General features: G+C 42.1%; 1 protein-coding gene across 1 annotated transcript; it reads right to left on the reverse strand.

Annotated features, from left to right (window-relative positions):
* Positions 1–6,631: 6,631 nt before the first annotated feature.
* Positions 6,632–11,816, reverse strand: LOC134983422 (zinc finger protein 260-like). Its single transcript, XM_063949105.1, has one exon. The coding sequence runs from the start codon at positions 11,776–11,778 to the stop codon at positions 10,012–10,014; it is 1,767 nt and encodes a 588-aa protein (XP_063805175.1). The 5' UTR covers positions 11,779–11,816; the 3' UTR covers positions 6,632–10,011.
* Between the last annotated feature and the right edge of the window lie 2,319 nt (positions 11,817–14,135).

Here is a 14,135-nt window from a genome sequence, read left to right on the forward strand (position 1 = left end):
AGCATGATGGGGAGGAAAGGGAGGAAGTAGAATAACAGTCAGTAAGGGTAAGTCTAGAAAGACACATGTAAATATAGATAAGATACCACTAAAACAAACGGGCAATGGAGAGGCTAAGCTAAGATGTATTCTTGTGAACGCAAGAAGTCTATCGGGTAAAATGGGGGAATTGGAATGGCTTGTATGAAAGTCTCAGTATGATATTATAGGTATTACGGAAACATGGTGGGACGACTCATGACTGGGTTGCGAATTTGGAGGGATATTCTCTTTTCAGGAGGGATAGGGCTACCAAAAGGGAAGGAGGGGAATGTCTCTTTGTTACACCATCTCTAAAACCAAACTTAATAGAGGGTATTTTCGGGGAGGCTGGAGATAACGTGGAGTCGCTATGGGTTGAGATCACAAGTGGGGGCACAGAGGCAAAGAAACTAGTCATTGGCACGTGCTACAAGCAACCAGATATTAGTGTACATGATGAGGAACAACTCTTACACCAAATTGAAAAAGCTGCAGGAATGGGGGACATCCTAGTGTTAGGGGACTTTAACTATCCTGATATAAATTGGAGTAACGATTCATGCGCAAAAACTAGGAGCAGCAGGTTCTTAAATACATTAAAGGATCAATACTTAACTCAATTAGTCGAGGACCCAACTAGAGGTAAAACTATTCTGGACCTAGTTGTTATCAATAATGTGGACATTATATCAAACACTAAAGTTGGGGAGACCTTGGGAAACAGTGACCACTATATGATCACATTCGACATCAGTTTCAAGAAACATAGCTATAAGGGAACAAGTAAAACATTTAATGTTAGAAAAACTAATTTCAATATGCTGAGACAGGCACTAAACGAGATTGATTGGGAAGTTTTGTTTCATGGTAAAGACACAACGGTAATGTGGGATGCTTTAAAAGGGTTGCTTGATAGCAATATTCACAAATTCATTCCCATGAGCAGTAAACGCAGGAGTACTAAAAACAAACCAATATGGCTTAATAAGGAGGTCAAAGAAGCAATGGTTAAAAAGAGGCGTGCATTTAAAACATTTAAATCTAATGGAGGGGAGGAGTCATTCCAGCATTACAAGGAATGCAAAAAAATGCAATAAAGTAATAATCGCAGCAAAAGTTGTAAACGAAAAGCAAATCACTATAGAGAGTAAAAGCAATCCTAAACCGTTTTATAAATACATAAACAGTAAAAGGTTAAAGAAGGAGAATGTAGGCCCATTAAAAGATGAATTGGGAGCTTTGATAAACGATGATAAAATAAAAGCGTAAATACTGAACAATTTTTTTCCTCAGTATTCACCAGGGAGGATCAGTCGGAGAAAGTAGTGCGTAAAGATAGTGATGGTAATGACTCTTGGCTGAATACTTGTTGTCCTTAAGAGACTAAGCAAAATAAAGAATAATAAATCACCAGGCCCAGATGGTTTTCATCCGAGGGTTATTACGGAGCTTAGGTCATAGCTAGCAAAACCCCTATACTTGATAATCCACAGTTCAAACAGATCAGGCAAGGTACCTAAGGATTGGTGCATAGTGGAGGTAGTGCCATTATTAAAAAAGGAAACTAAAAATAATCCTTGTAACTATAGACCAGTTAGCTTAACCTCTATAGTGGGCAAAATATTGGAAGGTTTCTTGAGGGATAGCATAAAGGATTATCTGCAGGTTAATAAGATTATTAGCAAAAGTCAGCATGGGTTTGTAAGGGACAGATCATGTCAAACTAATTTAATTAGCTTCTACGAGGAAGTGAGCGAGAATCTTGATCAGGGAAAAGCAGTGGATGTGGTGTATTTAGATTTTGCAAAAGCCTTCGATACAGTGCCTCACAGGAGACCGATCATCAAATTAAGGGAACTTGGTCTAGGATATACTATTTGTACATGGATAGGTAATTGGCTGGATAACAGAGTACAACGAGTAATGGTCAATGGGAAGTCCTCCAGCTGGGTACTAGTAGTCAGCGGAATTCCACAAGGGTCCGTTCTTGGCCCGCTACTGTTCAATATATTTATCAACGATCTAGGAATAGGCCTGGAAAGCACAGTGTCACACTTTGTGGATGATACTAAGCTGTGTAAGGTAATTCAGATAGCGATTTGGGGTGCTCATAGATAATAGGCTTATTAACAGTACACAATGTCAAAAAGCTGCAAAAAAAGGCAAGTAAAGTGCTTGCATGCATAAAACGGGGCATTGAGACCAAGGGCGAGGATGTAATCCTGCCACTGTACAAATCATTGGTACGTCTGTACCTGGCATAGTGTGTTCAATTTTGGGCACCATATTATAAAAAAGATTTAGGAGAACTAGAAAGGGTTCAAAGGCGGGCTACTAAACTGATTAAAGGGTTAGAGACACTGGAGTACGAGGAAAGTCTTCCGTATACAGCGTAGGGAAGGGTTCTTCACAGTAAGGGCAATAAAAATGTGAAACTCCCTGCCGGAGAAGACAGTAATGGCAGACTCTGTAAATGCATTTAAAAACCGATTAGACAAATTTCTAACTGGAAAGAGTATCCAGGGTTATAGCATTTAACACAGTGACATTAATCTGGGAGTGGTAATAATCATTGTTGTCAATTGGTACTAAGCCATTACATCAGCAGGTACATTATAATATGTTCAGCTGATCACAGAATACAGGGGAACCCAATGGGCATTTTGCCTCTTTTCAACCTCACTAATTATGTAACTATGTAACTATTACCTTATATAGGAGTTTAGCCATATTCAGACGCATAGCAAAAGAAACAACAGTAATAATTATTAGACTCGTATGCATCCGGCACTTATCCAACTATTCATACTCAAAAGGTAGTTAGATACTTAGTGCTGTATTACCCGGCTCAGGAGAGTGGGATACGACGAGACTCACCTCACTTCCAGGACCGATCAATACGTTAGCGAACGCTGAGTGGATCCAGACACTAATAGTGTACACACTCGCCCCGTGAACCTACAGTGAACACAGATGCCCAAGTGAACAAAGCCGCACCAGTCACACAGCCGCCTATGCTGCGACTGGGTCCTTTTAGATACACAGTGTCTCAGATGGAAGCCGGAAAATGGTTCATGGGAGGGATGAGCAGGGGAGCGTCTGACTCCCCACAGCTGACATCAATCCCAGGGATGGTGGCCTCATACTACCTCTGGAGCCTATGATCCTGAAGGCCTAGCACGGTGCACCCTAGGTGGCAGCTGCGTCAGTGACTGGTAGTCTCCTCCAAAACAGTGCTGCTGTGTCCGTGTTCCCCCTCTAAGCAGAACCGATGCCTTACCTTCTCCCCATGCTCCGGTCACAGCCAGGTAACTTCTGCTGGACTTGCTAGTATATCCGATGCAGACTCCCGCCAAAACAGCACTGTACATGTGGGTAAGCATTGTCATGACTCGGCGGGGCATTGTTGGAGCTACTCTTTCTAAGGTAGGTGTGAGACGCTTTTTAGAAAGATCACTCAAGAAAAAGACTATAAAAATAAAATAAGAAAGCTTATAGCTGCTAAAAACCAGAAGCCCTCTTGACCATGGACTGGCTCCTGCCACACCAAACAAAAAACTGATTTGCCTGAGCCAGGAGGTGGGGATATATGGACGGGTCCACTGCATGCTGGGAGGCCAAAAGCTTTGACCATTTGGTGCAAATCCACTGTCGCATCATCATATCCCAATGTTATCCTGTGGATAACCTGTGGACCCTGCAGGAGAAAAAACTGTTACAGCAGCTGGGAGAGTTACATGAAATGAGGAGGAGCTGGTGCAGCTGGTTAATGACCTGGAGGATATCACAGGAACTATACAGCAGCTGCAGGAAATAAAGAGTCAAAAGTTATCATAATGCTGATTCCATGGACCTGTCTGAGGCTGGCCAGGATGCTGATGCAAAGGAGATCCAAGCTGGTGGTGAAGGAAACCTGCAGAGTTCCAGCTTAGATGTGGAAAGCTGTGGAGGTGGCTCTCTAGGAGTAGGTAGATCTGATGGTGGGTGACAAAGTGCCAGATGTGGAAGCTTCTAGGTAAACATTGTGGATCTGGTGGTGGCTGTGGTCTCTCAGGGTCTGGTCTAGGATTGGCCATCAACTATTGATGATCAGGAATCATTGATGGTTTATACCTGATGATAACTAGTTTTACCATCAAAGGCAGAGAGCCAGGTAATTACCCGCCATCGATAGTAGCTGTGAAGATACTGGGTTCCAAATCACTCAGGCACAGTGGTAAATGAAAAACCAACAGTGGTTTATTGAACAGAATGGGCTATAAACCGCTCAGCACACCTCTGTAATCCAATTCCACATGACAATTCCCACCACAAACTCCTGCCAGAACATCACTTCTTAGTCATGGAGCATAGAATCTCTTTCAGCTCTCTGGTTAGCTCTACTTATACCCCCAGAAGCTTCATATTACATGGAGTGTGTGTGACTTCTTTGTCTAAGGATCTTACAGCATTGTAATACAATACATATTCTAATCAAGGTGATTACATCAGCCAGAGAACAACCATGTCTGGTCAGCTCACTGTCGGACAATAGTGAGTAAACAAAAAGGGACAATGGTACCTTATATGACTCACCCTTTGAGTGTCCACTGTGGTGGTAGTAAACAATAGAAAACTAGGTCTAACTTGAATACATTATCTAAAGGGTAACAGATTACATAACACAATTGCATATATTAACAATAATAAGGTTGATTTAAACACAATATTGGGTGAGCAGTAATGGACATGTTATGGAGAATGAAGAAATAGATGAATTGAATGTATAGGGATATGGGGATAAAAAGTACATATCTGACATGAGAAATGAGGCATAGCTATATTGTCACAGACCTCTCATTTCCTCACAGTAGCCATGGGCCAGATGTTTATTTCCCATCATTTACAGACTTCTGCGGATGCACCGAGATGCTAGGCTGTCAGCCAGTAGCCCTGCACCGCTCTGGCTCTTACAAATAGTGTGCTGTTCTAGCTGGGAATGGGATGCCCCATCCACCTCACTGACGTGACAGGCTCAGCTGTCAGTCATGCATCTCCACTGCTCCCACTCTCTCCGTACTCATACATACATGCCTTTCTGGGAGTGTCTCAACCTGGTTGTCAGTGAGACAGTGTCTATGGCACAGCTGTGTAATCATGATGTGAGTGTGTGTGCTGAATAGTGAGTACTGCTAGCAGCAAGCCTCACCGCTTAACTGCAGTATAGTGGTGTGGTGGAGGGGAGAAGGGGGTTGCTACAGCAATGAGTCAAGGAATGGAGTAGTTGGATGGGACTCACACAGCAGGTGGTGAAAAGCTTAAAAAGGAGGAGTGTTGGAAGAGGAAGGAACTAGTAGGTTCAGAAGGGATTAGTAAGGACTCTCAAGGGAAATTGGAGTGGGATCCCACAGGTACCAAACTGGGTAAAGAGCAGCTTTTAGGAAGGAAATAGGTGAGCCAGACCCTGTGGTTGTCCCTTCTTTACCTCATGCGGGGTGGATCTTTGGACTCTCCACTTCCTGGGGAGTCTGGGTTCTTCTTGGCCACTGCAAAAGAAAATAATTACCAGCGCTGGCTAATCATGTATGATTAATAGGTACTATACATCCGAAAGGATTAGTGAATTAAAAAACACATTTATTCCACATGTAAAAACAATTAAAAATAAATAAATTGAGAAATTAAAAGTTAGAATATGCCATAATATGCCTGAGTTGATGATTTAGATGTCCACACCAACGGCTAATGACACTCAGAGAGGACCAATGTCACTGGAAATGTCCATCACTAGCAGTTCATGTGGACATCTAAATCATCAACACAGGCATATTGTGGCATATTCTAATTTTTTATAATTTATTTCTCAATGTTATTTATTTTATTTTTGTGTGTGTTTTTACATGTGGAATAAATTTGGTTTTTAATTCACTAAGCCTTTCGGATGTATAGTACCTATTAATCATACATGACCAGCCAGCGCTGGTAATTCTTTTCTTTTGCTGTATATTTATCCACCAGGGGATTTACCACCCCTCTTACCAGCTGCTATTGACAGCGCTCCCCCTCTCTCTTCTTGGCAACTACCTGGTGGTTCTGTGGTCATCTCAGGCCATGAACCTCCCAGATAAACATGACATGGTCATGGAGATGGTCCTGGGCTCTGTGAAGTAGGTGGAACAAGCAAAGTTGTGTCCCTTCTGAAAGGGCAATGGTGGACATTGTGAATGGTGAAGGGAAAGTTTTTGTCGACAAAGAGGGTTATGCCATATATAGCAGAAGCATGGGTCCTCAGCCTATATGATGTGCCACCATTAATGTGGACACTGTCTTGTCCGACCAAGCTTGATTTATGGGCTTTGTCATTTTTTTAAGCAGGATAAAGGCTGATTTTTTTATTTCTGCAGTAGACTAGAATAAGCCCAGACAGTCCCACTTCCATTATACCACCGGAATGTGATGGACAGTGACCACCGTGCCATCACTTACCTGTATGCTTACACGTAACAGAATGATGGAAAACTTACAAGGTTTCTTTACATCTTCTGGGGTCCACTCCGAGATTAGACATTATGGCGTAATTACTCAGACGGGAATATAAAACAGAATAAAAATAAAAGATTTAATGTAATAATTAGATGCAAACAAAAGCTTTTATTATGAAATACAGGGAAGTATCCGCACCATATAGATGTAACATACAACAAACCACCGCAGATGGAACCCGGGTCACTCTAATGCACATGGTAATGTACAGGGTATATATGGATAGGATCTTGTATCAGAAAACACTCAGCACTCCTTATCAAGATGAGTGTCTGCAACAAGTTAGGCAAACTAGAAGTGAAAACACGTTCCAATGGCCGCCATATTGTCCTGTAGCAATACAGATTGTGCAAACTGGTATTAGACATTCACATTTACACAAAGCACAAGATACAAAATAAACAGCAGAAAAAAGACCTAAGCATTTGGGATGTATTATTTAGGAACTAAATATACAGACGGGTCCTCCGTTATCTTGGCTGGCTGAGGCGTTAGTCGCGATCAGGCATATGCAGCGTACCTGGGCGCAAGGAGGCGCGCCTAGTCGTAGGAAGGCGTACTGAGCGTTTGGGTGTAATACCTAAGATCATCCACCAGATGTCGCTTTTTTAAAATCACCAATGCGCAAGCGTGTGGTCTCCATTAAAATACAATACTGAACTAGAGCGTAAGAACTACTTTACTGGTGCGTCTCATTACGCTACATTATGCCACAGTATGTCATAAAGTCTATAACAGTATATACAGTACAGGTGCAAATAGTACAGCATATACAGATGCAAATGAACGTGTTACAGATACAGTATGGTCTATTGATGTTAGGGATATGCGAGTGTACAAATCCCGTAGTATTAAGTATAATGGGGAGAGATAAAAGCTCCTCCCTAAGTTTCTGGATGCCAAATCCCTGTGTGTATAGTTTATACAGACGCAAATGAACGTGTTAAAACACTTGTGTATGCAGACACAACTAATGTAGCTCATTGACTTTACAGTATGTACAGTGCACGAAATGAGCGTCCGAGTCCCCTAACGGCATAAACAAACACCAATGGGGAGAAATCGCTCTTTGCAGTACTTTTACACATGAACTTGAGAATCTTCCATGCAGTGCTGTGGGCTAGCGATGAAGGCTCCGGTCTGCCACGCTGAGAGTACCGGGTTCGATTCCCAAAGTGTACATTTTTTGTGTGTTCCCGTGACATTCACTTTATTATTGTTTCTGTGTAATCCATTGTAAAACATTCAACAGAAGGGTGCACACAGGTTTCACACAAATCGGGATAAATCTGCAGGAGTGACTCATTCACTATCTAAAATACACAGCGGTAATGAGCACGTATAGACATACCAGTAAATCTAAATTAGTGTAATTAGTGTATTTTGACGCAACTGTTCGAGCAACACAGTACTGTAGATCGTCGGCATTAGAGAATCTGTGTTGTGAGAATCTGTGTTGTACATTATAAGCTGTTGGTGCTAATTAGTACTCTAATAGAAAAAACTGTACAGAGATACTAAGGACAGTGATTTGGCATCCAGGAACTTAGGGAGGAGCTTTTATTTCTCTCCATTATACATAGAAAGATTAAACTTGCCACTCTACGTTACAAGCTGTTCGTGCTATTTAGTACACTACTAGTGTACTAAATAGCACGAACCCCATCACAACAGTTGCCCAGATCAAGAACACTCTCCAGGAGATAGGTGTATATGTGTCAAAGTCAACAATCAATAGAAGACTTCACAAGAGTGAATATAGAGGGTTCACCACAAGATGTAAACCACTGGTGAGCAATAAAACAGGAAGACCAGATTAGAGTTTGCAAACAACATCTAAAAAAGCCTTTACAGTTCTGGAACATCCTATGGACAGATGAGACAAATACCAACTTGTACCAGAGTGATGGGAAGAAAAGAGTATGGAGAAGGAAAGGAACTGCTCATGATCCAAAACATACCAGCTCATCAGTGAAGCATGGTGGTGGTAGTGTCATGGTGTGGGCATGTATGGATGCCAATGGAACTGGTTCCCTTGTATTTATTGATAATGTGACTGCTGACAAAAGCAGCAGGATGAATGCTGAAGTGTTTTGGGCAATATTATCTGCTCATATTCAGTCAAATTCTTCGGAACTCACTGGAAGGTGCTTCACAGTGCAGATGGACAATGACCCGACGCATACTGCGAAAGCAACCAAAGCGTTTTTTTAAGGCAAATAAATGTTATGCAATGGCCAAGTCAATCACCTGACCTGAATCCGTTTGAGCATGCATTTCACTTGATGAAGACAAAACGGAAGAGAAAATGCCCCAAGAACAAGCAGAAACTGAAGACAGTTGCAGTAGAGGCCTGGCATAGCATCACCAGGGATTAAACCCAGCGTCTGGTGATGTCTATGCATTCCAGACTTCAGGCTGTAACTGACTGCAAAGAATTTGCAACAAAGTATTAAAAAGTAAAAGTTTGATTAAGGATTCTGGAAACAAAGGAAGAAACAAGAGAGCGACTATGGTGTAGTATTTTTCAATCAGTTTTGTCTAGTGATGAGCGGATTCGGTTTTACTCGGATCTCAAAACAAAATCTTATTGGCTATCCAAAACACATGACATCTGTAAGCCAATAAGATGCCGTTTTGACAACAGAGTAAAACCGAGTAAAACCAAATCCGCTCATCACTAGTTTTGTCACACGCAAGAATATTATAGCGTACGGATTACGGCTTGACACATGGCGTATCAGTCCCCCATTCTTTAGTCCAGGTTACTACTGGGATCTAAATGATGCTAGAAGACACAAAGAATCGCTATATAGCGTAGTATATTTCCGCATGTGGGATTAAATTCAGTTATCACACAAAATGTATATGCGTACCAGATAAATATTTGCATATCAGTATGGATATTGTATCCAGGTCTTCATCTAGGAGATGGTAATCAGATCGCCCTTGGAAAATATGTCAAAGCTCAATTCACGAAACACTGATCCGGGCTGCGACCACATTAAGTAGTAAAGTACTTTTTGTTGAACTGGACGAGCGCACTGATCTACTGATTTACAATATTTGATTTAGGATTGTTTAGTTTGTACCATTACTTTTGGTCCCTTAAAAAGTGGGAGGCACATATAAAAACCATTTTAATTCCTTAACCGTTCACCTGATTTTGATGTATATACCCTCAAATTAAAGCGGAAAGTCTGCAGTTAAAGCACATCTTGTTTGTTTAATTTCAAAGCCATTGTGGTGGTGTATAGAGCCCAAAATATGAGAATTGTGTCGATGTCCCAATATATATGGACCAGACTGTATATTGCATGAAGCATAGGAGATAGGATTGACTCTTGAGGAACATTGCATGACAGCGATAATTATACTCCAGAAGATTTAAATGGTTCCGTGCTTGGGTAATGTCTAATATGTTCAACAAGAGTGGATTTATTTCTCTCACAGCATGAAAACGGCTTCTCACCTGTGAAATCGCTGATGTGTAACAAGACCTGATTTCTGTCTAAAACATTTCCTACACTCAGAACAGGAATACGGCTTCTCACCTGTGTGACTTCTCTGATGTTTAACAAGAGCTGATTTAGATGAAAAACATTTCCCACACTCAGAACAGGAATACGGCTTCTCACCTGTGTGACTTCTCTGATGTTTAACCAGATTTGGTTTCGATGCAAAACATTTCTCACACTCAGAACAGGTATATGGCTTCTCACCTGTGTGACTTCTCTTATGTGTAACAAGGGCTGATTTCTGTGTGAAACATTTCCCACACTCAGAACAGGAATACGGCTTCTCACCTGTGTGACTTCTCTGATGTTTAAAAAGATCCGATTTATATGCAAAACATTTTCCACACTCAGAACAGGAATACTGCTTCTCACCTGTGTGACTTCTCTGATGTGTAACAAGATTTGATTTCGATGCAAAACATTTCCCACATTCAGAACAGGAATACGGCTTCTCACCTGTGTGACTTCTCTGATGTTTAAAAAGACTCGATTTCTGTGCAAAACATTTCCCACACTCAGAACAGGAATACGGCTTCTCACCTGTGTGACTTCTCTGATGTTTAACAAGATTTGATTTAGATGAAAAACATTTCCCACACTCCGAACAGGAATACGGCTTCACACCTGTGTGACTTCTCTGATGTTTAACAAGAGCTGATGTAAATGCAAAACATTTCCCACACTCAGAACAGGAATACGGCTTCTCACCTGTGTGACTTCTCTGATGTTTAACAAGAATTGATTTAGATGAAAAACATTTCCCACACTCAGAACAGGAATATGGCTTCTCACCTGTGTGACTTCTCTGATGTGTAACAAGATCTGATGTAGATGCAAAACATTTCCCACACTCAGAACAGAAATGCGGCTTCTCACCTGTGTGACTTCTCTGATGTTTAACCAGATTTGGTTTCGATGCAAAACATTTCTCACACTCAGAACAGGTATATGGCTTCTCACCTGTGTGACTTCTCTTATGTGGAACAAGGGCTGATTTCTGTGTGAAACATTTCCCACACTCAGAACAGGAAAATGGCTTCTCACCTGTGTGACTTATCTGATGTTTAAAAAGATCCGATTTATATGCAAAACATTTTCCACACTCAGAACAGGAATACGGCTTCTCACCTGTGTGACTTCTCTGATGTTTAAAAAGACTTGATTTCTGTGCAAAACATTTCCCACACTCAGAACAGGAATACGGCTTCTCACCTGTGTGACTTCTCTGATGTGTAACAAGATTTGATTTATATGTAAAACATTTCCCACATTCAGAACAGGAATACGGCTTCTCACCTGTGTGACTTCTCTGATGTTTAAAAAGACTCGATTTCTGTACAAAACATTTCCCACACTCAGAACAAGAATACGACTTCTCACCTGTGTGACTTCTCTGATGTGTAACAAGATTTGATTTATATGTAAAACATTTCCCACACTCAGAACATGGAAATGGCCTCTCACCTGCCTTAGCTGGCTGATGAGTAATACGGTTTGTGTTCTGTGTAAAACATTTGGCATCTGTAGAACAGGGAAACTCTGTATCTAATCTCAGAGCTGTAATAGATGCACCAATATCAGAGTGATCAGGAGAACATTTCCCAGGATCAGGGGGATCAGCTGATAGAGCTGGATGTATAATTGGGGTAATGGGATTATCTCCTGGAGAATTCTGTCTACTGTCATTATCTGTTATGTCACAATCCAGGGATAACATTAGATGTACTTCTGAGATATTCCTGCTTGTGGGTCCATCTGCTGGAAATAAAATACATTAATATATAAAATGAGCAGACAAGACCCAGGATGTAACAGGATACAATATATAATTCTATAACTGCCATTTTTTTTAACCTGTAATCATTGCTTTTATGTTTATTAAAAAAAGAAAAAAATAAGAATTTACTTACCGATAATTCTATTTCTCGTAGTCCGTAGTGGATGCTGGGGACTCCGTCAGGACCATGGGGAATAGCGGGCTCCGCAGGAGACAGGGCACATCTAAAAAAGCTTTTAGGTCACATGGTGTGTACTGGCTCCTCCCCCTATGACCCTCCTCCAAGCCTCAGTTAGGTACTGTGCCCGGACGAGCGTACACAATAAGGAAGGATCTTGAATCCCGGGTAAGACTCATACCAGCCACACCAATCACACCGTACAACTTGTGATCTGAACCCAGTTAACAGTATGATAACAAAACGAAGTAGCCTCCGAAAAGATGGCTCACAACAATAGTAATAACCCGATTTTTGTAACAATAACTATGTACAAGCATTGCAGACAATCCGCACTTGGGATGGGCGCCCAGCATCCACTACGGACTACGAGAAATAGAATTATCGGTAAGTAAATTCTTATTTTCTCTAACGTCCTAGTGGATGCTGGGGACTCCGTCAGGACCATGGGGATTATACCAAAGCTCCCAAACGGGCGGGAGAGTGCGGATGACTCTGCAGCACCGAATGAGAGAACTCCAGGTCCTCCTTAGCCAGAGTATCAAAATTTGTAAAATTTTACAAACGTGTTCTCCCCTGACCACGTAGCTGCTCGGCAAAGTTGTAATGCCGAGACTCCTCGGGCAGCCGCCCAGGATGAGCCCACCTTCCTTGTGGAATGGGCATCTACATATTTCGTCTGTGGCAGGCCTGCCACAGAATGTGCAAGCTGAATTGTACTACAAATCCAGCGTGCAATAGACTGCTTAGAAGCATGAGCACCCAGCTTGTTGGGTGTATACAGTATAAACAGCAAGTCAGACTTTCTGACTCCAGCCGTCCTAACTATATATATATATATATATATATATATATATATATTTTTAGGGCCCTGACCACGTCTAGTAACTTGGAGTCCTCCAAGTCCCTAGTAGCCGCAGGCACCACAAGAGGTTGTTTCAGGTGAAAACGCTGACACCCCTTTATGAAGAAACTGGAGACGAGTCCCAGTTCTGTCCTGTTCAAATGGAAAATTTTAATATGGGCTTTTGTAAGACAAAGCCGCCCATTCTGACAATCGCCTGGCCGAGGCCAGGGCTAACAACATGGTCACTTCCCATGTGAGATATTTGTCAACAGCATGGTCACTTTCCATGTGAGATATTTCAAATCCACAGATTTGAGCGGTTCAAACCAATATGATTTTAAGAAATCCCAACACTATGTTGAGATCTCACGGTGCCCCTAGGGGCACAAAAAAGCTGTATATGCAATACATCCTTTACAATCTGGACTTCAGGAACTGAAGTCAATTCTTTCTGGAAGAAAATCTACAAGGCCGAAATTTAAATGTTAATGAACCCCAATTTGAGGTCCAAAACACTCCTGTTTTCAGGAAGTGTAGAAATCGACCTAGTTGAATTTCCGTCGTGGAGCCTTCCTGGCCTCACCCACGCAACATATTTTCACCACATGTGGTGATGACGTTGTGCGGTCACCTCCTTCCTGGCTTTGACCAGGGTAGGTATGACCTCTTATGGAATGCCTTTTCCCCTCAGGATCCGGCATTCAACCGCCATGCCGTCAAACGCAGCCGCGGTAAGTCTTGGAATAGACATGGTACTTGCTGAATCAAGTCCCTTCTTAGCTCCCCAGGCCCTTAGTCCTCTGTGAGCATTTCTTGAAGTTCCGGGTACCAAGTCCCTCTTGGCCAATCCGGAGCCACTAGTATAGTTCATACTCCTCTATGTCTTGTAATTCTCAATACCCTGGTTATGAGAAACAGAGGAGGGAACACATACACAGACTGGTACACCCACGGTGTTACCAGAACATCCACAGCTATCGCCTGAAGGTCTCATGACCTGGCGGAATACCTGTCCCGTTTTTTGTTCGGGCGGGACGCCATCATGTCCACCTTTGGTCTTTGCCAACGGTCCACAATTATGTTGAAAAACTTCCCTATGAAGTTTCCACTCTCCCGGGTGGAGGTCATGCCTGCTGAGGAAGTCTGCTTCCCAGTCGTCCACTCCCGGAAAGAACACTGCTGACAGTGCTATCACATGATTTTCCGCCTAGCGAAAAATCCTTGCAGTTTTCACTGCCCTCCTGCTTCTTGTGTCGCCCTTCTGTTTACGTG

The sequence above is a fragment of the Pseudophryne corroboree genome, assembly GCF_028390025.1.
Source record: "Pseudophryne corroboree isolate aPseCor3 chromosome 3 unlocalized genomic scaffold, aPseCor3.hap2 SUPER_3_unloc_15, whole genome shotgun sequence".
Classification (NCBI taxonomy): domain Eukaryota; kingdom Metazoa; phylum Chordata; class Amphibia; order Anura; family Myobatrachidae; genus Pseudophryne; species Pseudophryne corroboree.